Here is a 24511-nt window from a genome sequence, read left to right as displayed (position 1 = left end):
CAAAGTGTGCAAAGCGGTTTGTGCTTCTGTGCATGTGCGAAGCATGATTTAGCGCTTCTGCGCATGCATGAGCGGCAAACCCGGAAGTAACCCATTCCGGTACTTCAGGGTTTGCCGCAGACGTTCGCTGGAATGGATGTTAGATGAGGTGGACGTTCGTGGAGGTATTACACATCCTTTTTAATTGTTATGTTTTATTGTTTGAATTGACTCTGAGAAATATTAGTGTAACCCTATGGCTCTGGAACTGTGTGAGAAAGACTTTGCTAAACTAGAGGAGTAGGAATCTGCACCCTTTTTCGGCCTAGGCCCTTACGTGCTTTTATTGGACTGAGATGTGAAGTTTGAGGTTTCTCTGTGCTCAGACTTTTGTGAGGAAGGACTGCTGTAATTTACCTTACGAGGCATGGTCTTCCTTTGTTTTCTGGATGTAATCTTACAGCCTCTCTTTCCCCACCCCTTTCATCCTTCTCTGTGTTTACAGAAACCCCCCCTCTGAAACGGAAGAAGGGGCCAGCCCCCAAGATGCTTGGCAATGAGGTGTGCAGAGTGTGTGGGGACAAGGCCTCAGGCTTCCACTACAATGTCCTCAGCTGCGAGGGCTGCAAGGGCTTTTTCCGACGCAGCGTCATCAAGGGTGCCCAGTATGTTTGCAAGAACGGCGGCAGGTGTGAGATGGACATGTACATGCGGCGGAAGTGTCAGGAGTGCCGGTTGCGCAAATGCCACGAGGCAGGCATGCGAGAGCAATGTAGGTGACAAGAGCAGGGATATGAGGGCAGAGAATGTGTAGGAGCAATAAGGTGCTCCTTATTGCAATATTCCATCTTATGCATAAAAAAATTCAGTGACTATTTGTTAATAGAATCCAGTGTATGCTCATAAAAGGTGTAAATATGTATAATAATATATGCTTAAGTTGAAAATATAATACAGTATTCCAATTTTCACTGAGTTCAGAGGGTGGTATTCAACTAAGTTTGACTCACGAGACTCATTAAAACAAACAGGACTAAGTTAGGTATATTAGGCAAGTTGAAAGATGGGCAATCTCAAGAAGGGTGAGGGGATGAGCAGGTAAATGTAAGGAAATATGAAGAGGGATAGATTTAGGAAGGGCACAATAAGGATAGCCTTTTAATGCCTTTAGGCAGCTGTACATACACAATGGGGGGAATCTTTCACAGCCATGAGATCTAGAAAGTTGTATTTAAAAGGGGGGGTGCGGAGAGCAGAAAGTCTCAGGAGACCTGATTTTTGCCCTGATGAGGTGGATGACAACCCCAAGTCTAGGAAACAATAAATGTTGAAACAAAATAGGAAATTCTTTCCAGTAGCACCTTAGAGACCAACTGAGTTTGTTCTTGGTATGAGCTTTCGTGTGCACACGAAAGCTCATATCAAGAACAAACTCAGTTGGTCTCTAAGGTGCTACTGGAAAGAATTTCCTATTTTGTTTCGACTATGGCAGACCAACACGGCTACCCATTGCGTAGGTGTCCAAAGCTTTCACTAATTTAGTGATTGCGCACTTCGTGTAACCAGCTGTCGCCTCACTGCTTTCTTTCTGTGCTGTATTTTAAGGTGTTCTCTCTGAAGAACAAATCCAGCTGAAGAAGCTTAAGAAGCAGGAAGACGATCAGTCTCGGATGGTAGTTGTGCGCCAGAGCTCATTATCCCCCCCGAACACCCCTCCTAAAATGACACCGGAGCAGCTTGACATGATAGAAAAGCTTGTGGCAGCTCAGCAGCAGTGTAATCAGCGCTCCTTCACAGACAGGCTCAAAGTGACGGTAAAAGCACAGTTTAGGTGGGGCTCTAAACTAGAGGGGGAAAACAGACATCGTCTACCTTCAGTAAAGCTCCCCTTTGAATAACTTAAGTTGGCATGTTCATCAAATTTTATGTAGGGGTGTGGTGGGGGTTATATCCCATACTCAACTGGGATGGTGTCATTTTCTGATATAGTTGTACTTTGGCTCCCAAACACCTTGGGAGTCGAACATTCCGGCTTCCGAAAACTGGAAGTGAGTGTTCTGGTTTTTGAGCATTCTTTTGGAAGCTGAACATCCGACGGGACTTCCATGGCTTCTGATTGGCTGCAGGAGCTTCCTGCAGCCAATCAGAAGCCACGCTTTGGAAGTCGAACATTTCGGAAGTCGAACGGACTTCCGGAACTGATTCTGTTCGACTTCCGAGGTGCGACTGTACTTCTTATTGATTCTTGAATTGCAGGGGGTTGGACTAGATGACCCTTGTATCCCTTCCAACTCTACGATTCTATGATTCTCATGGATCCCAAAGGGTCCTGCATATCCCAGGTATTAAGGCCCAAGCTTGTAGACCCTTGGAGGAGCTTGTTTTCAGCTTAGAGCAGATGGGGTCAGAATGCTGGTGCCCAATGGAATTGTGGATTTAAGGTGCTGACCATGCATCATGTGGCTTTTGGGGTTCTGGAATAACTATCCATAGACTGCTGAACAGGGTTAGGGTTTGGATTGGGTCTATATAAGAGATGTGAGGTGATGTAGAAGAAGTGGGATATTTCTCATTCATTTCAGGAGACTTTTTGCTTTTTCCTCCCAACCTTTATCAGACTCTTTCTTCCTTTTCTCCCTATGGCTTTCCCATGAAAACTTCAGCCATGGCCTCAGATTTCAGATCCTCTTCACCGCGAAGCACGACAGCAGCGTTTTGCTCATTTTACGGAGCTGGCAATCATTTCTGTACAGGAGATTGTGGACTTTGCAAAGCAGTTGCCAGGTTTCCTGGAGCTCACCAGGGAAGATCAGATTGCTCTTCTGAAAACATCTACAATAGAGGTAGGACCTACACCCTACCGCTCTCATCAAAAGGAATGGCAGCTGTCACTGCAGTCATAAACAATGGTGACACCTGGCTGGGGAAAGCTTGTCAGGGCAGGGCAGAATGTGCCCAGCTAACGTGCTGCCCTACAGACTCCCGTTGTGCCCTACAGCCCCCACCCCACTCATGCCTAGCTACGCTACTGGCATCTGCCCCCAACTGAATGGCAGGTACCTGGATTGCCACTTCAAGTAGAGAGGCAGCTACAGGGGACAACTTTGGCAGGTGTTACTATTGAGGTGGATGGGTTTGGTGTCATACCCATTTCCTGTAACAATGGCATTAAACTGTGAGTAAATTTGATTAATCAAATGTAGGAATTGCTCACCAAATTGTAATTTAGATAATAAAGGTTTTCAAAATGCTCAGGAGCATTTTTAAGTCTTCATGTGACACCTGGTTCTTTGCTGAGACAATACTCTTCTACAGCAGCTCTTTTGGAGCTGTCCATGGTCCTGGTTGCTGTTTACTGGAACCTACCATGACGCGGGTGGTGCTGTGGGTTAAACCACAGAGCCTAGGGCTTGCTGATCAGAAGGTCTGCGGTTCGACGGGGTGAGCTCCTGTTGCTCTGTCCCAGCTCCTGCCCACCTAGCAGTTCGAAAGCACGTCAAAGTGCAAGTAGAGAAATAGGTACCGCACCAGCGGGAAGGAAAATAGCATTTCCTTGCGCTGCTCTGGTTCACCAGAAGTGGCTTAGTCATGCTGGCCACATGACCCAGAAGCTGTACGCCGGCTCCCTCGGCCAGTAATGCGAGATGAGCGCCGCAACCCCAGAGTCGGACACGACTGGACCTAATGGTCAGGGGTCCCTTTACCTTTACCATGACTAAGTTAGTAGTAAATTGATTTGTCTTGAACTGACTGACTTTGGACTGACCTACTTAACTGGACGCAATTTACTGTAACCCGACCTGCCTTGTAATTTGATCTACTTAACTGGACCTGACTTTTGCCTGCCTCTTCCCTTGAAGGCCACAAATCTTGAAAATTCCCTTCTGTGAGCACTTAATAGGATCCAGGCCACTGTGTACTATCTTACTGAGGGCTATTGGTGCAGGGATGTGTCCTGCTAGTTTATTGCCAGACATTTAATGACTTCTGTTTTCTACATGTAAGGTGATGCTATTGGAGACATCTCGGCGCTACAGTCCAGAAACAGAATGCATCACTTTTTTGAAGGACTTGAGTTATAATCGGGATGACTTTGCCAAAGCTGGTGAGCTAAACACAGTTTAGAGTATCAAGGAGATCTTTTTTTCTTCACTGTGGGCAGCCTTTTTTTAATGCTGAAAAAACAAAGTCCAGACTCTGCTCCAAAAGAAGTTAGGCTCTAAGTGATTGAACTTGGCATTTTTACTCTCAGCTGCACCTTTTAATATGGAAATTTCCACTATGGTTCATTCTATCCTGCTTTTGGAATTCCTGAGTGATTCCAGTGGGGTTGGAGTTCTCTTGTACTTGAAAATAATTTTTTTTTTAAGGCTTAAAGGACTCCGTTTCGCTATTTTATTTATTTAATATATTAAATTTATTTAATTTATTTATGTACCACTTGATTGTTAGAAACCTCAAAGCAATTTACAAGAAGATAAAACAAGAAAATCAATAAAAAAATTACAACTGTACTTTAAAACATACAAACGTTAAAATACAAAAGTTAGGACTCCTAGTGGTGCAGCAATAAAACTGTTAGCACATTTGCAAAGCGAAGCAAGGTCTGGTATGGTTTCAAATGGGATGGAGAACCACTTGGGGGTTAGACTACATGACTTGGGTGCCTTCCAACTCTACGATTCTATGACTCTACTAAAACTCATTAAAATTAAGCAGCACTGGGTAGCCTTTACAGTTATTCTAATTGGAACTAGTGTCACAGTGCCAGGAATATAAGGTAGCAACTACTGAACAAAAACATGGGAAAGAATAGATCACCATTAAGATTCAAAATGCCTTCAATTTTTTTTAAAAAATGTTTCGCAATACATTAAGGCAATGTCAACTTTTAACTTCCTGCTTCCCCCCCCCCCCAGGCCTCCAGTTTGAGTTCATCAACCCCATCTTTGGATTTTCAAAGGGAATGAATGAACTGCAGCTCAATGATGCCGAATATGCACTTTTAATTGCTATCAGCATTTTTTCTGCAGGTAATAAGCCTGGGAGCTCATGTTGCTGAATCAAAAAATAAGAGTTTGTATGTGGGAGCTTAATACCTTTTTTCTTACGAAGAAACATGCATAGATATAGCATAGAATAAGATTCTAATGATGCTGCTGAAGGATAATTTGTGCTGTGAATTAATGTTCTGGATCATCTGTCTTTGAAACATACCAAGAACCAGATGGAAGTCTTGACATGTATAACTTGTCAACCTCCTGAGTCTCCGAGAGCTGAAGTAACTCACGAAAGAGTCCACTGTGACAATATGATAGAAAAATAACCCACTTAATATAATTGTTCTTATGGGGACTATACACGTGTTCCTAAAAGTGGGTTGAGAAGTAAAAGATGCTCATAAAGCCTCTGATGAAAAATAGGGAATGTGGAAGACATAGTAATCACTTTATGGCTTGGGAGTATTCCTATTTCTTGGGTACCCAGTGCAATAGCCTCCAGATGTTGTTGAATTATAACTCCTATAGCTGCTGAGCACTGTAGTCCATCAGCATTTGGAGGGAACTATGCTGGTGACTCTTGTCCTAAATTGTGGTGGGGGCAGGGAAGTAAGTTGTCTTGACATGGATGTGTGAAGTGGCTTAGCTTTGGTTCACTTTCTGGAGATACAGAATTTGGCCCATTGATTCTGTGCCGCCCCCCCAAGACACAAACACCTAAGCCCCAGTTGTGTGAAAGTGTATGGAAATGTATGAGTTGGGTGAGGATATCACAGTGGAATTGCTTCTCCTGTTTTGTTTTCTGGATGCTTTGATACAGAGAAAAGTATAGCTGCAAGTAATAAATAAATAAAAATCTAGCCAAAGTTCAGCACTTACCCTCATTGATAAACATAACTTAAAGCAGGGTTAGGCAACCTTTGGCCCTCCACATGATGCTAAGCTACATTTACCTTCAACCCCATAGCCCTATGGCCAATAGTCAAAACTGATGAGAGTTATGATCCAAAACATCTGGAAGGCCCTCTCCATGTTTCATTGAACTTCAGAATGTTCATATATATTATCTCAACCTTTTCAGCTCTTGGGTTTTATTTTCTATTGATATTTTAGTTTTGTTTTTTTAAAAAATATTTTTATTAAAGAATTTCTTGATTTACAAAGGTATTGCAATGTCTCTCTCGTATTTTTCCGTATAACATTTTTACAAAGCAGTTTTTGTTGTTGAGGCATTAGGAAGAAAAGGGGGAAAAGTGTGGGTGGGATGGGGGGATAGGTGGGGTGGGGTGACAATGTTTCTATTTTACTTAATATGAGTAGCGTTTGGTGTCAGCGTTGTTTGTGTGGGTTCTCTGTTGTTCGCTTATGCTCCATTGGCAGTGAGAGAGGTCGGGGTTGGCGTAGGGTGTGATTGTTCATTTGTGCTTGGCTGTGGTTATCTTTGATTTCCTGTGTGAGTGGGGTTGGTGGGTGTTTTGGATCAGGTTAGCCATATTGATTTGTATGCTGTCGGCAAATTTTTGTCATGGTCTTGTTGGGCTGTGTGTGTGATGAAGGGGAACAATACCGGGGTGAAGGTGTCTTCTTCTGTTAGTCCCCGTGTCAGTTTCAGGTTACTGGTTAGTTTTTCTAGTAGGGCATATTTAAGTTTTGTTAGGTTGAAATAAAACTTGCTGCTACAACAACAATAACCTTATAAGGCAGAGGCAACCTAGCTCACAAAATTTGCTTCTTCCATTGACACAGGTGGGAGTTAAATACTTGTTCTTAATGAATGTGAATAAAACCCAGCAGGTGTGAGAGAATGGTTCATGTGACAGGAACCTGTGCATGTCTAAGCTGTAAGACACATGGACAGTTGTGGAGCCAGACTTTGGGAAGGGGCTTGGTGGATTTGAGTATTTGGATTTTAGCCTCAGTCTGACTAGTCTGCATTCAGCTACCTATGAACCCTTTGTCTTGTTTATTGGCAGACCGGCCAAACGTTCAAGACCAGACCCTGGTGGAAAGGTTGCAGCATACCTACGTAGAAGCCCTTCATTCTTATATTTGCATCCACAGACCAAACGTAAGTGTCTGGCTGAGCTCTGAGAAGGATTGTATGGCCAAAAATATGTGTGCAGAATAATGTTGTGATTAAAGTACTCAGGTTTTTTTAAGTTGTATTGATTAGTCTTATCCTGAATCAGACCATTGGTTTGTCTAATTCAGTAATAATAATAATAATAATAATAATAATAATGCCTACTCTGACTGGCAGCTGCTCTGCAAGCTCACAGGCAAACATCTTTCCCAGCCCTGTTAGCTGAAATCCTTTTATCTGGAGATGCCAAGCATTGCACCTGTGACTTTCTGTATGTAGTGCTGCTTTTGAACTTTGGTTCCTCTCCTGCTATCTAATATTCATTAAAAGAAACAGAAAAGGGGCAAACATTGCAGATCTAATAGGGGCTTACTCAAAGAGTACCCATTTCTTTAAGAGCTTCAGGAGAGAAAGCAAATATGTAGTGGAGATGCTTTCAGCTCCATTGTCACAGTAATCATCATCATCATCATCAATAATAATAATTATTTATACCCCACCCATCTGGTTGGGTTTCCCCAGCCACTCTGGGCGACTCCCAACAGAACACTAAAAACATCAAACATTAAAACCTTCCCTAAACAGGGCTGCCTTCAGATGTCTTCTAAAAGTCAGATAGTTGTTTATTTCCTTGACATCTGATGGGAGGGCGCTCCACAGGTGGGAGAAGGCCCTCTGCCTTTTCAGCCACCATATGCTTCTGCTTTCTATAACAAATTAATCTTTACATGTGCAGAAAATGAAGGTGGCCTAAAGGAACTGTAGTTTAGGAGATGCAGCTACTGCACATTCTGTGACAACTTAGACTCCCTTAGAAATGGACAATCCTATATACATTATGCAGCTTTATACAACCTCTACCTGCCTCCTGTTTATATGGAACTACCTATAGTCAGTTACATTTGCTAGCACTGTCAACAGCTTCCCAAGATCTTGGGGAACCTTCCCTATGTGGAACTGTCCAGCTGTCTTTTAGGCCAGGGGTGGGGTAGCCTTCCAGATGTTGCTGAACTACAATTCCCATCATTCCTGGCTATTGACCATGCTGACCTGGGCTCATGGGCATCCAACAACATCTGGACAGCCCACAAGTTGGACATTCTTGTTTTGGGAGATAATACAGTTCTGATTCTAAACTGAAGTTGCTGGGGGATGGGGAGAAAGAATTGGTTGAAATGTGCTGCTTGAAGGTCTGGAAGCTAAGACCTTGAACAGAATTTTTAGCACACAGAACAGAATACTGTTTCTTGTCCAAGCTTCCTAGTTCACAATATAATTGCTCCTAGTTCTATTTTCTCAGCTTTCTGCCCTGTAGTCCTTTGATTTTTTGCTTTGTCATTTAACTCCCCAGTTCTTGATGGTACCACCCCCCAAAAAAAACCCAATACTAAGATTTAAATTCATTATGCAAAGAGTGCAAAGCAGTTCATGCAAGTGCCCATGATTTGCATAATTTGTTCTGAGCAGGGAGCATAGAACTTGTAGTTCTTTTGTACAGTGCATTGCAATCCATGAGGTTGCCGAGACATTTTACAATTGAACTGATTGGCATAGGGTTTGATTTAACATTATTAATTACACTGATATCTAAAATGCCTTGCAATATTATTACCATGGGGAAAAGTCATTAGTAGTTCTGCTTTGCTGATGAGAAGCTGAGACTGAAGCAGGATTTTGGCTCTGACTGATATCATTGTCCTTTTGCATATGACCTTGCAGGATCATCTAATGTTCCCACGGATGTTAATGAAACTGGTCAGTCTTCGGACTCTAAGTAGCGTCCATTCTGAACAGGTGTTTGCTCTTCGGCTACAGGACAAGAAACTGCCACCCCTTCTTTCAGAGATCTGGGATGTCAATGAATGACCACAACTGTCCCCGTACACCAGACTAGCTGAAGCAACCCCACCCTTGACTGTTGCTAACAAGAAGCTGTCCTCCCCTCTCCGAAACACTGAAGCTCAGTGCAGAGGGCTATGATCTTTGGTATCTTTGTTCTGAAACAATGCAGAAGGCAATTGAGATGGACCAGTTAATGCTTGAGTCTTTGATTTCAGTGCCTTCCAGAAATGAAACAACTGAAGCACCTCAACATAGTAGAGATGACGAACCCACCCTAATAATTTCTCCAGTGGCTCTCCTTCTTCAGGCACTTATCCTGTGTTTAATTTTAAGGACCTGTCATACACCCACCCACACCCCTCAGGAGTTTCAGAGGCATACCCCCATCATGTATCCAGTTTGTTTCGTTTACTGGGAGTTGTCTGGACTGAATATTCTAAATACATTTTCTCATTCATATAGACATTTCTGGCAATCTCATGAATAGTTTTTGGTTCTTGGTGGATTTTTTTTCTCTGCAGCCTGTAACCATAATGCAATTTTGTTTAGTTTTTTAAAGGGGCTCTGAAAGTTGGAAGGGTAGCTGTATCATAGAAAACTCAATGATATTTCCTTTCCCAACTGCTGCCCCCCCTCAAATACCACCACTGATATTTTAGGGCCAATCATGTGTACATCAAAAATGCACAGGGAGTCATGCCCAGTACAGTGGTACCTCAGGTTAAGAACTTAATTCGTTCTGGAGGTCCGTTCTTAACCTGAAAATGTTCTTAACCTGAAGCACCACTTTAGCTAATGGGACCTCCCTCTGCCGCTGCACCGCCAGAACACAATTTCTGTTCTTATCCTGAAGCAAAGTTCTTAACCTGAAATGTTATTTCTGGGTTAGCGAAGTATGTAACCTGAAGCGTCTGTAACCTGAGGTACCACTGTAATCCCTGCTATGCAGTTGCTTCTAATGTGAAGGTGTACATCACATGTACACACAACATGCATTTGTGCAGCCCCATCCTGTATACGAATACTAAAAAGTAAGAACTGCTGAGTTCAGTGTGGCTTGCATTCAGTTGATTACATATATGCAGTATCTGCAGTATCAATGAGCAATCTGTGAAGTGGCCCTTAAAAAGTTTGTGAACTTGCAGATTAGCACAGTTTCAAGATGGGACACATCTTACACATAGAATCTGCACTGAGCAGCATGCTTGCTTTATAACTATCAACCCTCTTGCCCACAGTCGGGCATGGTCTTGGCATAGTGGAGATCAGTGCTGTCCCTTGCCATACTGTTTCTGTGTAGATAACATTTGTTGCACCTGTATTCCTTTTGGGTTTCATAAACATGAAAACATGACAAATGATTTCATAGAAGGTTGTGTCTATATGAACATGTCTAGTTCATTATTTTTTGGCTTGCGGGGAACGACTTGTAAGAACCAAGGAATGCATATTGTGCCAGGTGGATCAGAGGAACATTCCAAGGAGGATGCCAGCTGTAAGTTTTGTCATGTCTTGTACTACTTCTTCAGTCATGTGGACAGGAAAGATCTGTGTGAGAAGCTGTCTCTATGCCTGGACTCCAGGGATCAAGAATGTTCCCTGTCCTTGTATTTTGAGCTATCTGCATGAGCTTACAGTGGGTGTGTATGTTTGTTGTAATAGTATCAAACATTACTTGGGTATCTGTGTAATGTGGGTACTGATGTCTATTTTTGTAAGAGAAGAGACACTTTGAAGCAGGCAATTTGAAACAGAATTGGTAGAGTGGTGCTTAACCCTTATCCTTCCCACTGATTTTCAGCTGCAACTCCCCTCCCTACCAGCCATTTCCTCTATAGAGTTCCAGACATAATGTTTATAAGGGTAAAATATGTCTCTGGACCCCATGTGAGGAAAAAAGCAACTGGAGAACTGTTGCATCAAAAAAATGGCAGATATGCAAAGAGTTAAGAACTTTCTCCCCTCCAACCTGGTTCTTCATTCCAAATTTGTCTTACAAAACAATCTTTTCCTCTGCTGCCCTAAGATATCTTCAGGAAGAAAAATAACAGTTTGCTTGTGTGATCCAAGTTTATGCTGAGAAAATAAAGGGGCCTGAATCTATTTTGAGGTGTATGTTTGTAATCCTTCCTTCTCGTCTTTGAACGTGTCAAGTTTTTATCTAAGGACTTTCCTTTAAGGTTGATACCCATTATAAATAGTTTTGTATTTTTAGCCTGGTCCTGTGCAGAGTTAGGCACACACAATCAATGTGCTTAAGCATACCTAAGTTTGCATAGAGGATTAACTTACTTGAAGAAAAACACCCATCCTTCTGTTTGCTAGAAGAAACAAATTGATGCCGGGACTTAAATCTGCGATTCCCTGGCACTGCAGTAGTATGTGCTTCCTTTGTTGGGATTTAAATCGCTTGCCCTGCAACCATCCTAAGAGCCTGGGCCCATGAACCAATGTGATTGTTGACTGTAGCAAGTGTCACACCTATGGTGTCGGCCTTGTGTCTGTTTTGCACTTGAGGTTGGTCTCTTTCCACTGGCCTTCACTCACTCTATAAAGCACTTGTAACAATTTGTAATATCTGTTTTTTTAATATAACTTTGCTGTTGCAATATCCTTTACGTTTAATTCTGTATTTTTGACTGTTTGCAAAATGCTAATGTTTATGCAAAAAATTAAAATCTAATACATAATGTTCACTGTTAGTAAACGACTGTTGTTAAATCTGTGCATCTTTGGGTAGCGGGTTTTTGCTTTTGGGGGGGAGGAGAACAGATGTGGCATCTTTTTTAGATTGGAATGGTTCTTTGGTTGCCCTGCTCCTGCTCATTATAACGCCTCTTTTAACAGCCCTTGTCCCACACAGTGGGGTGGGGGAGTTTGTTGCTTAACGCTGCTCCTCCGGCCCGCTTTTCGACCCCCTCCTGCAGGGCCGGCCGGGAGCCGCTGCGCTCTCAAAGCCCTCAGCAGCGAGCGACTCCACAGCGCCTCTTCCCGCCGCTTTTGGGTCTCGCGCCGCTTTCCCTTGTTCCGTTCCGCCCCGCCCACCCCCTGCGAGCGGCTGAATGGTTTGGCTCTCCCACCTCCCGCTCCCCGCCCTCCTCCGGCTTGTTGGTTCGCTCCTCCCTGGGCTGTTGATGCGGAACTGGAGCCAGGCGGCTTTTAGGTTGGGGCTGAGCTGAGCTGCGCGGTCCGCGAAGAGGAGAAGGAGGCGGCCTCAGCTGACAGGTAAAGGCGAGCAGGCCTCGCGCCAACGGCTGGGAAGCGGATAATGGGGCGCTGCACGGCCTCCTGTCTGTGACATATGCGGGGCTGAGAGGCGGCGCGGGTTTGTGGGGAAGGCAGAGGAGGCGCGCTCGCTTGCGTCGGGGTGGCGGCGGCGAAGGCGAAGAGAGAACCGGACCTGCCGGCTGAGGCGGAGGCGGCGGGATACGCAGCTACTGGCCCCTGGGCTGAGGGGCTGCTCGGTGGAGAGCAGGTGGGCGCGCGGAGCTCGCGTGGGCCGGGAGGAGAGGCCGGAGGAGTGCGCGGGTGTTGGGAGGGCAGCAGCAGGCACGAGGGGGGGGGGCTCGGAACGGAAAGGCGTCCGGGCGGGGGGTGCCGACGGCTGACGCAGAGAAGGTGGTGTATGTGTGTGGGGTGGGGGTGGGGGGAGAAATATTGGCAGGCGCTGGATGAGGCGCAGCCGCGTGAGGAAATGGGAGGGCAGCTGGCGGGGGTGGGGCAGGGAGGGATAAAGCTTAGGGCATTAGCGGGATGCAGCAGGTACTGTGTGTGTGTTTATGTGGGTATAAATGGGTTTAGGCGAGCAGGTACTGAAGCAGAGTGTGTGTGTGTGTGTGTGTGTGTGTACACGTACACTGCTCCAGTACCTGCCCGTCTAAACCCATTTATACGCACATAAACACACACACACACACACTCTGTATGTGTGTGTTTATGTGCGTATAGATGGGTTTAGGAGGGCGACTGCCTGATGTTTGTGTGATTTGTGTGGCTTAACGCCCCCCTCCCATCCCATCTCTGGGCTGAGCTTGCAACGCGAAGATGCCCCGTCCTCCTTGCTCTGTGGATCCATCTCTCCCATCATTCGGGGATGCGATACCGTTGCAGCTGCTCTCCTGGACTCGCTCCGGGTGGATGCTTGTCCAAGGTCACGAGAGAGAGAGAGAGAGAGAGAGAAGAGATTAAATGCAGTTTGCGGCTCTCGTTGCTGTGACCAAACTCAGCAGAGATATTCCTCGGCCCAAAAACACCCGCGAAGGGGTTGTACTGTATGTCGTTCCCAAGGCTCCGGGGGTCGGCTTTGCATTCCACACGGAAATGAAGAGTCTGTCTTTGCTGTCTGTGCCTTGCAAAATAAGGTGTTGGAGATCGATCTTGCTTGCTTCTGACTTGCATTTTTTGGGGTCGAGTTTGGCCAGCTGGAAAATTACAGCATCTATTAAGGGACTGTGGTTTTTGAAGCAGCTGGCCTCCCAGTGTGGAAACAATCTGAAAGAGGAGAATGTGTGCTTTAAAGAATGATAGGTTGTGTGGTGACACATTGTGAGTTCAACTAATAGAGTAGCATCTATTCTGTACACATGAGCTCCTCAGATAGATGTCATTTCTTGGTGATCATTTCTGCATTGCTTTTGGGCCCAAAGCACCCCAAAGTGGTGAACAACATTAGCACATATTACAAAAGAAATACACAATATAAGTAACATACTGTAGATCAATCAAAACAATATAAAATAGGATCAGAATTAATTTAAGAATACCATTTATCTGTTAGGATCTGATCATCACTAGGTGTGATGCCTTGGAGGTGGCAGGAACCGTCCATTCTTCATGGTTTCTTTGCAGAAGCAAGGAACTCATCAGAACCATCTAGTTGGCATTTTTTCCCCTTACACAGCATGCTGTTTATGTGTTTCTGATATACAGTGAATAGTTATTGTCTTTAGTTATCTGATGGAGCCATTCACTTACTAGCCTGTTCTCAATAATTCTGACCAGAATAATGCACCCCCATCAAGTGTCTCCTTTTGTATATTAAACATGATGGGAATGTTGATAGGAAATTCTGCCAAGGATTTGCTTGCTAATGTTGTTGAGATCTTTAAAGCATATTTATTTAGATTTCTGTCCCATCTGTCTACTTGACATAAAGTGAATGACAGCATTTGTGAAAGACAGGCCAGAGCAGACAAAACTCTACCCCCTACTGGCTTAAGGACATTTTCACATGTGAGCCTTGGTAGTTTTTGTAATTGTAACACAAATGCAAAATACAACACTGGTCAAAATGTTCAATTTTTAAAATTTGTATTAAGTGTTTATTGTGTATGTAAAATAGTTCACAAAGAGGCCCTGTAGTATGTAAAAATATTCTGAGACTTCTGTCGTGTCAAAAACATTCTCACAGCACAATCGTAAACATGTCTACTGGGAAGCAAGTTTTATTGAATTCAGTGGAGCTTACTGCTTTGCTGCATGTTTTGTCATTTTAAATATCTGCTGAGGCTCTTTCACCAAGAGAGTATTTACTCCAATCCTGGATCTAGGCATCTGGGGAATTCTCATTTTATCCTTTTAAACTAATTACAAACATTACCGTAAATACCAACATGGTTTACTGCCTAAAGTGATTTGTATTTGACTTTCATACAAGAAGCTTAAATGGTTGTTCTTTGTCTCATGTGGAAGAAATAATACTTGAAAACATTAAGTACACCTTTTAGTGTGCTGTGTGAAAATAATCTAGGATCCTTAGGCTTTTGTGAGTCTCGAAGAGAAGTTCTGTGGCTGTAGGACGGTTGCTGAGAAAATTCCTATAGATGCCCTTGCTAGAGCACTGGACTGATAGTAATTTAAGGTATAGAAGGACAAAATAAAAACCTGAATTCTACCTGCAAGCATTAATGGCTAGCACTGGAGCCCAGCACTAACACCATTCTTATTAGTTCAGTTTGTATGCCAGTTTCCCACATAAATGCATCTCAAAAATGTGGCTTGCAATGCAACCATAAAAATACCTATCAATACCTCATTACAATAAGCAGTGTAATACATATTATGATAATTCAAAATGAATAATTTATTTTGATAGAGCCAACATTATGCCACCTAAAATTATCATTGAAAAAAATCAAGTGATATTTATTTATGATAAAATATATAAACCAGAGTCAGATATGAGATGATGATTTTCCAGCACAGTCAGGTGTTAATACTTATTTTCTTAATACTTTGTAGAGTGGTTGACATATTCTAAATCACCTTTGTTACCTTTGTGAGTAGAGAAGTTGTACCAGTGCTTCCGTTACTACCTGGAACTAGTTACAGGCATTTAATGTATAATTAATAATTTGTTAATGGTGTGTGTATGTGACTTAATTCTAGTAAAGGAATTCATTGGTGGAATATTTATTAAGGTAATAAGTAGCTTAGGAGTGGCTTTTCATGGATTGTCTATACTATTGTACAAATATGCACTGTGTGGTTGGATCAGAGCACTTGGCCCACTTTAGTATCTGGCCATCCACACGTTTGTTTATCTGCAGCCTAATAATAACTGAGATCTGCCTTTATACAACAACTACCATTCTGTATCAGGAAACCTATCTCCCCACCCCCTGCAGCAAAAAAGTTTTGTTGGCATTAATTTATTTTCCTAGTCCAGCTGGCAGTTGTTTTCATCATATGTATGTTATATTCTATGTACATATGTTATATTAATGTCATGAGGAATTGCACAAAGCTTAGATAAATCACATAGAGAAATGCACAAACCTTCCTTGCAAATCAGGTAGAAAATGTCTGTCACAGTATCTAAAATGTGATTTCTTTAGAGCCATGGGGTAGAGAAACTGGCAAGCATAAACAGTACAAGGATAAACAAGCTTGGCCTATACATGGCTGCCATGAATCCCAAGTATGGAGTATGCTTGGACATTTCCAAACTGTTTTGTACTTTACTAATATTTATTTGGAACATTTGCATATATTCAAAATGATATGGTTTTAACTCATGTAAACAGTTCCTGGTTGTGTCTTTGAGGGTTTCTAATTAAATAAACTTTCTCACATATGTTAAGTTCTTACTATAGGCATTTTTTTCTTGTTCAGTGGGGAAATGTCAGAATAGCAAGGCAAAACTGAGAAAATAACTAATGCATTATGATTGATTCGTCTTCTCAGAGATGTGATTAAAAAGTGATGTTTTATCTGTTTTACATAGTCTTTTTCCTTTGGTTACAAGTTTGAATAGGCTTATCTCTTGATTCCCAGTACTTTGAAGAAAAATGCTATGTATATTTGTACATAAAGAAAACTTTACTTTTCTTAAATATTTTTGGTATTCAGCTGCTTTTATAAAATTTCTTATTGTTTGTCCCCCCCCCCAGTTTTTATTAAAATTTGGGCAGGGTATAAATAATAATTACTTATAACAAAAATTACTTAAAAATAAAGCAAAATAATGAAAAAAGCAAAACACTAAATCATACCGGTATGTAACATCAGACCCAGCAGGAGAAGGCAAAAAACAATTACAGTGGTACCTCCATTTACGAACTTAATTCGTTCCGGAGGTCTGTTTTTAACTCGAAACCATTCTTAACCTGAGGCGTGCTTTTGCTAATGGGGCCTGCCACTGCCAACACGCGACTTCTGCTCGCATCCTGGGGCAAAGTTCGCTACCAGGAGCATCTACTTCCGGGTTAGCGGAGCTTGTTACCCGAAGTGTTTGTAAGGAGGACGGTATGTAACCCGAGGTTCCACTGTACAGTATTTTCTGTGCAAGCAGGCATTTGTGTAAACTAAAAAATTCACAAACATACTTGCCAAATTAAAAAGAAGAAGATTGCTTCTCAGCCTTTTGGCTAAGATCAGGTGTAGTTTATAAATTATTTCTATGCAGCATCAGTGCTTACATAAATGCAGGCTAACAAATTGGCAGATAACTATTGTACAAAGACTGCATTACAAAATCTGTACTGGTGAAGCCAATTTGGCACTCTTACAGGGGCATCTGCATAGCCCTGAACTCATTGCCGCCCAGCCCCTTCCAGGTAAACTACAGTGATTCTGGAGTCAGGGCAGCTCCACAGTGCCATCTCACAACACTGGCTGCTATGTTTCAAACACAGATGATATATCTACACCCAGTTTTTGGTGTTTTGCCTTAATCTGCATTCGTACTTCTGGGATATAAATTACATAGCCAAGTGATCAGTTCCCTTGTCTCTAGTTCCAAATGTGTGTTTGTGTGTGTGGGAGAATTTTCAGTGATGTGATAGTATGTGTGGGAAAGGGTTAAATACCTTCTCTGCTCTCTAGATCAATTCTACCCACCTCACGGCAATACGGTCGTACCTAGGTTTTAGAACAGCTTAGTTCACGAACAACTTGGAACTCGAACACCACAAACCCAAAAGTAGGTGTTCCAGTTTGCGAACTTTGCCTCGGAAGCAGAATGTCCGGCACGGCTTCCGCGCCTTGGTTTCCATACGTTCCAAAAGTCAAATGGACTTCCAGAACACATTCTGTTCGAAAACCAAGGTACGACTGTAAAGGTAATGCTATTTGAAAGAGAAGGGTTGACGAGATAGTGAGAATTCCTAGAGAGGAGACACAGACCATAAAGAAGAAAACGGCTAGAACACATTATATGCAGGCCATAACCAGTCAGTTATGCTGGAATGGCTGTGCCATGGGTCAGCTACACCTCAGAAAATTGTGCAACTTTTAATACACATAATACATTTCTGAGGGGCAGGTAGCAGAAGCTGAACAGGGAAAGCATGGGAGGAGGATATTTATTTTCTGTGTAATGCAGGTGTCGTACATAAAGTGAGTGAACAAAGTATAGCTGTTTCATGGTAGCTGCTCAACATGGAAGCAGCCTAGGGCTCATGTGATTAATTTGTAATTTATTTTTGCAGTGAATTGTGTATAAAGCTGCTGTTGAAAAGTCTCCAGAGCTTCAGCTTGTGTAGAATGCAGCAGCTCAGTTCCTTTCAAGGATAAGGGAAACATTAGAGAGAGCATATAGGACCAGTATTAACTAATTGTGCTGGTTACTATTATTCTAATGGGCCATGTTGAAGACACTAGTCATTTTTATTCTGCCATCTGTGGACAGGCCACATCCTACTTTAGTTTTCACCGAATCATTGGATGGAATCTGTAAGGGAATAGAGCTGGTCCTTTTCAGTTATGGTGTCTTATTTTTGAACTCTCCTTTCAGCTTAACATTTAGGGGAAAATATTAAGACCTTTCTATTTTTTCAGGGTTTTATGAAATAGCTTGCATCCTCATTACAAATGAGATTTTGAAACATTTTATAGTGTGATTTATCTTTTGGATGGGCCTTCTCAGTGGCTGCTTCTAGACTTTGAAACTCTCTTCCTAGAGAAATTAGACTGGTTCCTCTTTGTTGGCCTTTTTGCTGGCAGGTGAATAATTTCTTGTTCTAGCAGGCTTTTGGGAACTGATTGTTTTTAATGAAAGGGCTGGTACTGTAATACTTTTGTCATGATCTGTATGTTTCTATTTTAGTTGTAAGTTGCCTTGATTCCTTGTTGGGGGAAAAGGTAGGATATAAAGAAATATAATAATAATAATAATAATAATAATAATAATAATAATAATAATAATAATAATTGTATGAGTGTGCTTATATATTTAATGTAATATGCTTTGGAAATTTAGAAAGACATGAAAAAGCAGGATATAAACTTTATGCATAAAGAATTCCTTTCTTTCCTTGTTATACCTGTATTAGACATATAACTATACTGTATAGGCCTTAGCTCAGTTGGTTAGAGTGTGGTGCTGATAATACCAGGGTTGCAGGTTTGTTTCCTGCATGGGACAGCTGCATATTCCTGCATTGCAGGAGGGTGGACCAGATGTTCCTCAGGGTCCCTTCCAACTCTACAATTCTATGATTATTTGGTTCTACCAATCACATCATTTAAATAAAAATTCCTTTTTCTTTTGAAGTCAAATGTGACTGCTGAACTTTCTTGGCAGATGTTTACTTTCACATACTGTATGTTGAATTTGATAGGTCTATGGAAACTGTTCCAAATTGATGCAACTTAACATCTAGCATCAGATCCTGGGCACCATTTAAGTTTATGTCAAGGTTCACCTCCTTTCTGATTGGGTCCATGACCCAAATTTTTTAGACACAGTTATTTTAGGGTATCTAGAGCTGATAGGGTATCTGATTAGATACAAGATAAACACATAATAAAATATAAGACTATATATTATGTGCACATGCTGCATGCAGTTACATAACTAACAGTTTCTATAGCACCCAGTAGATGAATCATTTTAGTTCTCTTACATAAAATTCTGTGCAGACATATCCACTGTGTGACAAGAAATACTGGTAATGTGTTGTGACAACTTAACCTTGAACATGTTCATAAAGAATCTTAATTGAATATTTTTCAACATTTATGGAAACAAAGTAATAGATAGCAAGGAAATTAGAGGAAAATATGTTGCCTTCATACTCCTTAATATCTTTCATAATTCTTTAATGTTGGCAGAAAATCACATGCTAATGAAATATTCAGATGGTTTTGAATAGAAATGTAACAAATGGAGAGAACCTGAATGTACTTGAAATGCAGGGAACTTTAATATGGAAATTCAGGAACTTTAATCTTGACAATGACACTAATACATTAGAAGTACTGTATGAGTTTATGAGGACAATCTAAAATGTTCAATAGAATAAGGAAAAGTAAAAATTCAGGGAGTGGACAAGTGAGCAAAAATAGGTAAAAATTTGATATGATTTCAAACTATTTTTCCATTGTCATGTTGCATAGAAATTTTGGAGCCTGGATGTGGGTTACAATATTATGATGAAGGACTGGGAAAGATTGTGGGGAAATGGTATGAAATTTACTGTGTGTAATGTTTTGAAAGAGAACATACTAAAAATGATGTATAGATGGTATTTAACATCTGTGAAATTGGCAAAAATGCATTACACAGCTGATAATAAGTGTTGGAAATGTAAAAAAAAAAAAGAAGGCACCTTTTTCCACATGTGGTGGACATGCCCCAAGATAAAAGACTTCTGGGGGAAAATTTACAATGAACTGAAAAAAGTGTTTAAAAACACTTTTACGAAAAAGCCAGAAGCCTTTTTGCTTGGAATTGTAGGAGATGAGATCCCAATGAAGGATGTACATTCTTTTTGTATGCCACAACAGCAGCCAGATTATTAATAGCCAACTACTGGAAAATGCAAGATATTCCTACGATAAACGAATGGCAAATGAAAAGACTTGAATATATGGAACTCACAGAGATGACGGAGGATCTGTGACCAGAAAGAGGAGAAAGTAGAAGAAGATTGGAAGAAATTTAAAGAGTATTTGAAGAAATATTGCAACATATAGAATACCCTTATAGAAGTACAGTTAGGTTATCAGTAACTTATATAGTTTGATGTTTTGCAAAGTATTGTTTTTATTATTATTTACAATTTAAATGTCTAGAAAAAGAACCTGCTACAGGAGAGAAATTCACAATGAAGCTCAGAAGTGGGGGAAGTCACCATACAATGGAAAATTTCATTGTAATGATTTGTGAAATTTATGTGTTTTGCTTGTATGTTTTGTTTTTCTTTTTGATGTTCTGTTGTTCTTTTATAAAAAATATAAAAATTATTTACAAAAAAAAGAATTTTTGTAGCCTATATACACTTTTTAAAAAGTGTGCATACTAATGCATCATCCTGTTATCATGGGGTCATCCAGTTACCTATGGGATGATAGTGAAGGTAGACCATAGCCATAAAATTAGCCATGTGTATTTAGTAGGATGACTCAGTGAAATGTGCAATATTAGTATCCTGATCTTTCTCTTAGTATTCTGTCTGTGATAATGGCCAGTGTTTCACTTAAGATTCCTGCAGCAAAGCCCAAACAAATTATTGCAGTTCACTGCATGGAACAATAATAGAATTAAAGCATGTGTGATTGGCATGGAACAATCATAGAACAATCATAGAACTGTAGATTTGGAAAGGACCCACAAGGGTAATCCAGCCCAGAGATTCCTGCAATTCAGGAATCACAGCTTCGGCCAGGGTCACTTTTTTTCCTTGCCAGGCCAGGTTCTTCTCTGGACTTCCTCAGGTTATTTCCTTGGCAGAGTTTGGGGCTGCAGTGCGCCCTGCTGTGTCTCTTGCCGGCGGCATCTCTTCTACAGCTTCGGGGGTGGGATGGGGGCCCTCTCCCTGGTCGCGGAGGCCCCAGTGCTGCCCCACAGCCAGCTGGGCGAGCTATGGACTGTTGGCAAGGCCTCTGTTCGTATCTAGAGGAAAGTTCATACGTCAAAGCACCTACTGAAGGTCATAACTGGAATCGTATGTAAGTAGAACCGTACGTAAGTTGAGGTTCCACTGTATGGCCCTCATGAGTAGCAGTATTACTAAGTCTTTATGTACTACCTGCCTCCTTTGTTTCAGAGGGATCAATAAAAGGTCCAGAGTGGAGTCCAAAGTGACTAGTGATGTGATGTTTGATATGGTCCCAAAGACCATTTTCCAAAACACTTAGTGCATTTCTTTGAGTTAAGAACTGGATCATAAATTTTGGAGAAGTGTGAAATCCCAAGGATAATTGTGTTCTGGTCTGTGTATGTCCAGGAGATGGGAATTGAGTCAGTTCACTTTAAAATGAGGAATGAACAAAATGCTCATCCATGTAGTAGGTGTCAAGTTAACATAATATTTGAACATGAGATTACCCCATGATTGAATTTTGGATTATATAGCTGTTAGTTTAAGAAGATGTGAACTGTGCTTCTTGGCACTGATGAATAAAGAAAAGCCATTTTTGATTATGCCTAATTTCAGTTGCTCTCCTTTGGCTGCATGGTTGTTGTTTTTGGTGCAGTCAGCTCAAAGAATTTGAAGGTCAGATTCTTCACTGACTGTCTTTCAGTATTTGGCAAGATTGTTTTGCTCTGTGTATTCTTAGAAGCCTGCGGCCAAGGAAGTAGCTGGCTATTCAATCAGCATCCATCCTCCTCTGCTTCTTAGCCCTTGTTGGTCCTTTAAGGCTTCTCAGATCACAATGCTGCAGTGACAGTAGAAGCCAAAATTGACACAGCTTCATCTTTATGCAATTGTTAAAAGAATAGCCGCTCTGCTAGGACTCTAGAACAAGGATAACCAATATGGTATCTTCCAGGTGTTGAATTAAAACTTCCATCATCCCTGACCATTGACCATGCTGACTGGGTTGATGAGAATTGTAGCCCAATGACTTGGGCTAAAGGAGCCAAGGACATTATCTTGGCTACCTTTGCTCTAGACTATAGATGTGGCAATTGTTTGACCCCTTGGCTCACAGGCCTACAGTCTCCAGACCTCCAATCTTCCCCTGCCTCTCACATTCTTCCTCCTGCTTCTAGGTTCTTTGAGGAAAAATAAGTATTTACTCAGGACAGGCATTCAGGTTTACTTACTGTAAGCCATATTTTCTTGACCAATTTCCCCCCTTCATTCTATTCTACTAGTTCTGTGATGCATGGAGATTTGCCTCCACCCCCAGTTGAGCTCAGAAAATGTAGCCTAGTTCACAATAAGAGATAATTAATCTGATTTCTATCCTCCACAGGGAGAGGGGGAAAGCTCTTGTGACTTGCAAATTGAAGTCCATAGTGAAAATGTCACACTGTCATATGCAACTCATGATCCTGTGAAAGTGATGTATAATTGCTAGCTAAAGGCAGCTATTGTGCCTAAGTGAATCTTGTTTGTAATGTGGGTGGTGCTGAGAGATTTGTGTGTGCATGGTGTGTGGGGGGCGGGGAGATTGCAATTGCTCTATAAATAGTTCCAATGGGCTGTGATCTAGGGACAAGAGACTGAGTTGCTATGGAGACTGATCTGAATCAGATTACCTGAGGCTCCTGTTATCCAGTCTCTGTATGCATGGAATTGAAGGTTGTATGGCCAGGGCACTTGCTGATGAAAACACAGTAATCGTACTCTACTCTGAAAGGGGGGGGGGGGGAAACTATATAAGAAAGCTGAAACCTTGTACTATGTGTGGTAATATTAGACCAAACAATTACTACACCAGTGATAACCATGCTATGTACAGCAGTGAAACAAGAATGATAGCTTTCCTCAGTGTGTGACACTTATAATTGATTTAGGTATTTGTTTCCCAGCTGAATGGGACATTGCTGTGGGCATCTTGAGGAAGTACCATCCACCTTGGGCCTCACCATAAAAAGTGGAAGACTAGGGTGATACCTGCTGTTTCCAGGAACTCTTTTCATTGTGAGACTTTTGTGTATGAGGTGGGAGTTTGTTTGGACACTGGGTGAGAACCCAGAGGCTGAGAGGGAGGTTGTGTCAGAAGGAAAATGAATTGATATGATTTGTATATATTAATAACTTTGTATTAATGCAACATTTTTATATGTAACTTTGTGTTTTTGTAATTTTTTAACAAGTTGTCTGTTGTTGCTTCAGTTTTTTGTACACTACTTAGAGAGATTTTTAATATATTAAGCAGTATAGAAAATAAATAATCATTCAATCATTGCTTATTGACTCTGTCTACGTGAGAGTGTTGTTGAGGAACACAACTGCCTATTTTGCTCTGCACACTGCTAAGCAGTACTTTTTTCTATAAAAATAGGTGCCAGTACTCATTTTTTTATTTTTTTATTGCATAATTTTAATTTACAAAAAAATAAGAAAAATCAAATTAACAAATGTCAAATGAATAAGTATCTTATCCAGCCATGTACCCAAACCTATTCAAACCTATACAGAAATTTAATAAAATTACACACAATACTATTTGGTTATTTGTGTCTTGCTTTAACCCTTTTAGACCGATTACAGAGAGAGAGGAAAAAAAGAGAGAGCAAATAATAATAATAATAATAATAATAATAATAGGGGGAAAATAATAAAAGAAAAAAAGAAAAAATAATGATAAAAAGAAAAAGAAAAAGAAACAGTCTGTTCTGTTTGGTCTTCACACTTATTGTTTCTAAATCTTCTAATCCAACTTCCTGACAAATCCCTTTGCTTCTACCAAGATTCACTTGAATGTTTACAACACAGCAAATTGTCCTATACATACTCTCCAGTACATTCTTCAGAAATTAGTTACTCCACCTTCTTTCCTTCATCTTGCTTCCCTTCCCTTTATCCCTCAAATGCTGGCATGGTAACAAAACTTTTATTATATTTTAACACATATCTTTTATAGACTTCCCATTTTCCAACAAATTTTTGCTTTGTATTTCCTCTAATGTTATTTGTTAGTAGAGCCATCTCAGCTAGTTCCTGTAATTTAATTTGCCAGTCAGTGACTTTTGGTGCTTCTTGCTGTTTCCATCCTTTTGCCACTACTAATCGGGCCACTGCAATTGCATATAAAAAGACTTATTTGAATTTATTTGGTATCTCTTTATCAATCATGCTTAGAAGAAACGTCTCTGGTCTTTTGGTAAAAGAAATTGTCATCATCTTTTTCAATTCATCGTATACCTCCCCCCAAAATAATTTAATTTTTTGACACCGCCACCACATATGCATCAAATCCCCGTTTT

General features: G+C 41.1%; 2 protein-coding genes across 51 annotated transcripts in view; both read left to right on the top strand.

The window, feature by feature from the left end:
- The window catches only part of NR1H3 (nuclear receptor subfamily 1 group H member 3), a 30928-nt gene extending 21498 nt beyond the window's left edge, over positions 1–9430 (top strand). For 2 of the 3 annotated variants that reach the window (XM_033148494.1, XM_033148505.1), the window contains exons 4-10: positions 485–751; positions 1585–1793; positions 2643–2822; positions 3985–4084; positions 4899–5012; positions 6953–7047; positions 8782–9426. In XM_033148494.1, the coding sequence (XP_033004385.1) occupies positions 485–751; positions 1585–1793; positions 2643–2822; positions 3985–4084; positions 4899–5012; positions 6953–7047; positions 8782–8928 (1112 nt within the window). In that variant the 3' untranslated portion in view covers positions 8929–9426. Of the gene's footprint in view, positions 1–484; positions 752–1584; positions 1794–2642; positions 2823–3984; positions 4085–4898; positions 5013–6952; positions 7048–8781 lie in introns of all 3 variants that reach the window. The other variant, XM_033148513.1, reaches the window with a different exon arrangement.
- Positions 9431–12029: 2599 nt separating this feature from the next.
- Positions 12030–24511, top strand: part of MADD (MAP kinase activating death domain) — a 78870-nt gene continuing 66388 nt past the window's right edge. For 34 of the 48 annotated variants that reach the window (XM_033148380.1, XM_033148407.1, XM_033148337.1 and 31 more), the window contains exon 1: positions 12031–12129. The gene's annotated coding sequence lies outside the window, so the exon portion shown is untranslated. Of the gene's footprint in view, positions 12130–24511 lie in introns of all 48 variants that reach the window. The other 14 variants (XM_033148453.1, XM_033148434.1, XM_033148424.1 and 11 more) reach the window with 2 other exon arrangements.

This window comes from Lacerta agilis, chromosome 1 (genome assembly GCF_009819535.1).
Source record: "Lacerta agilis isolate rLacAgi1 chromosome 1, rLacAgi1.pri, whole genome shotgun sequence".
Taxonomy (NCBI): domain Eukaryota; kingdom Metazoa; phylum Chordata; class Lepidosauria; order Squamata; family Lacertidae; genus Lacerta; species Lacerta agilis.
The sequence above is the reverse complement of the archived record's forward strand: the minus strand, read 5'-3'. Positions and strand labels throughout refer to the sequence as shown.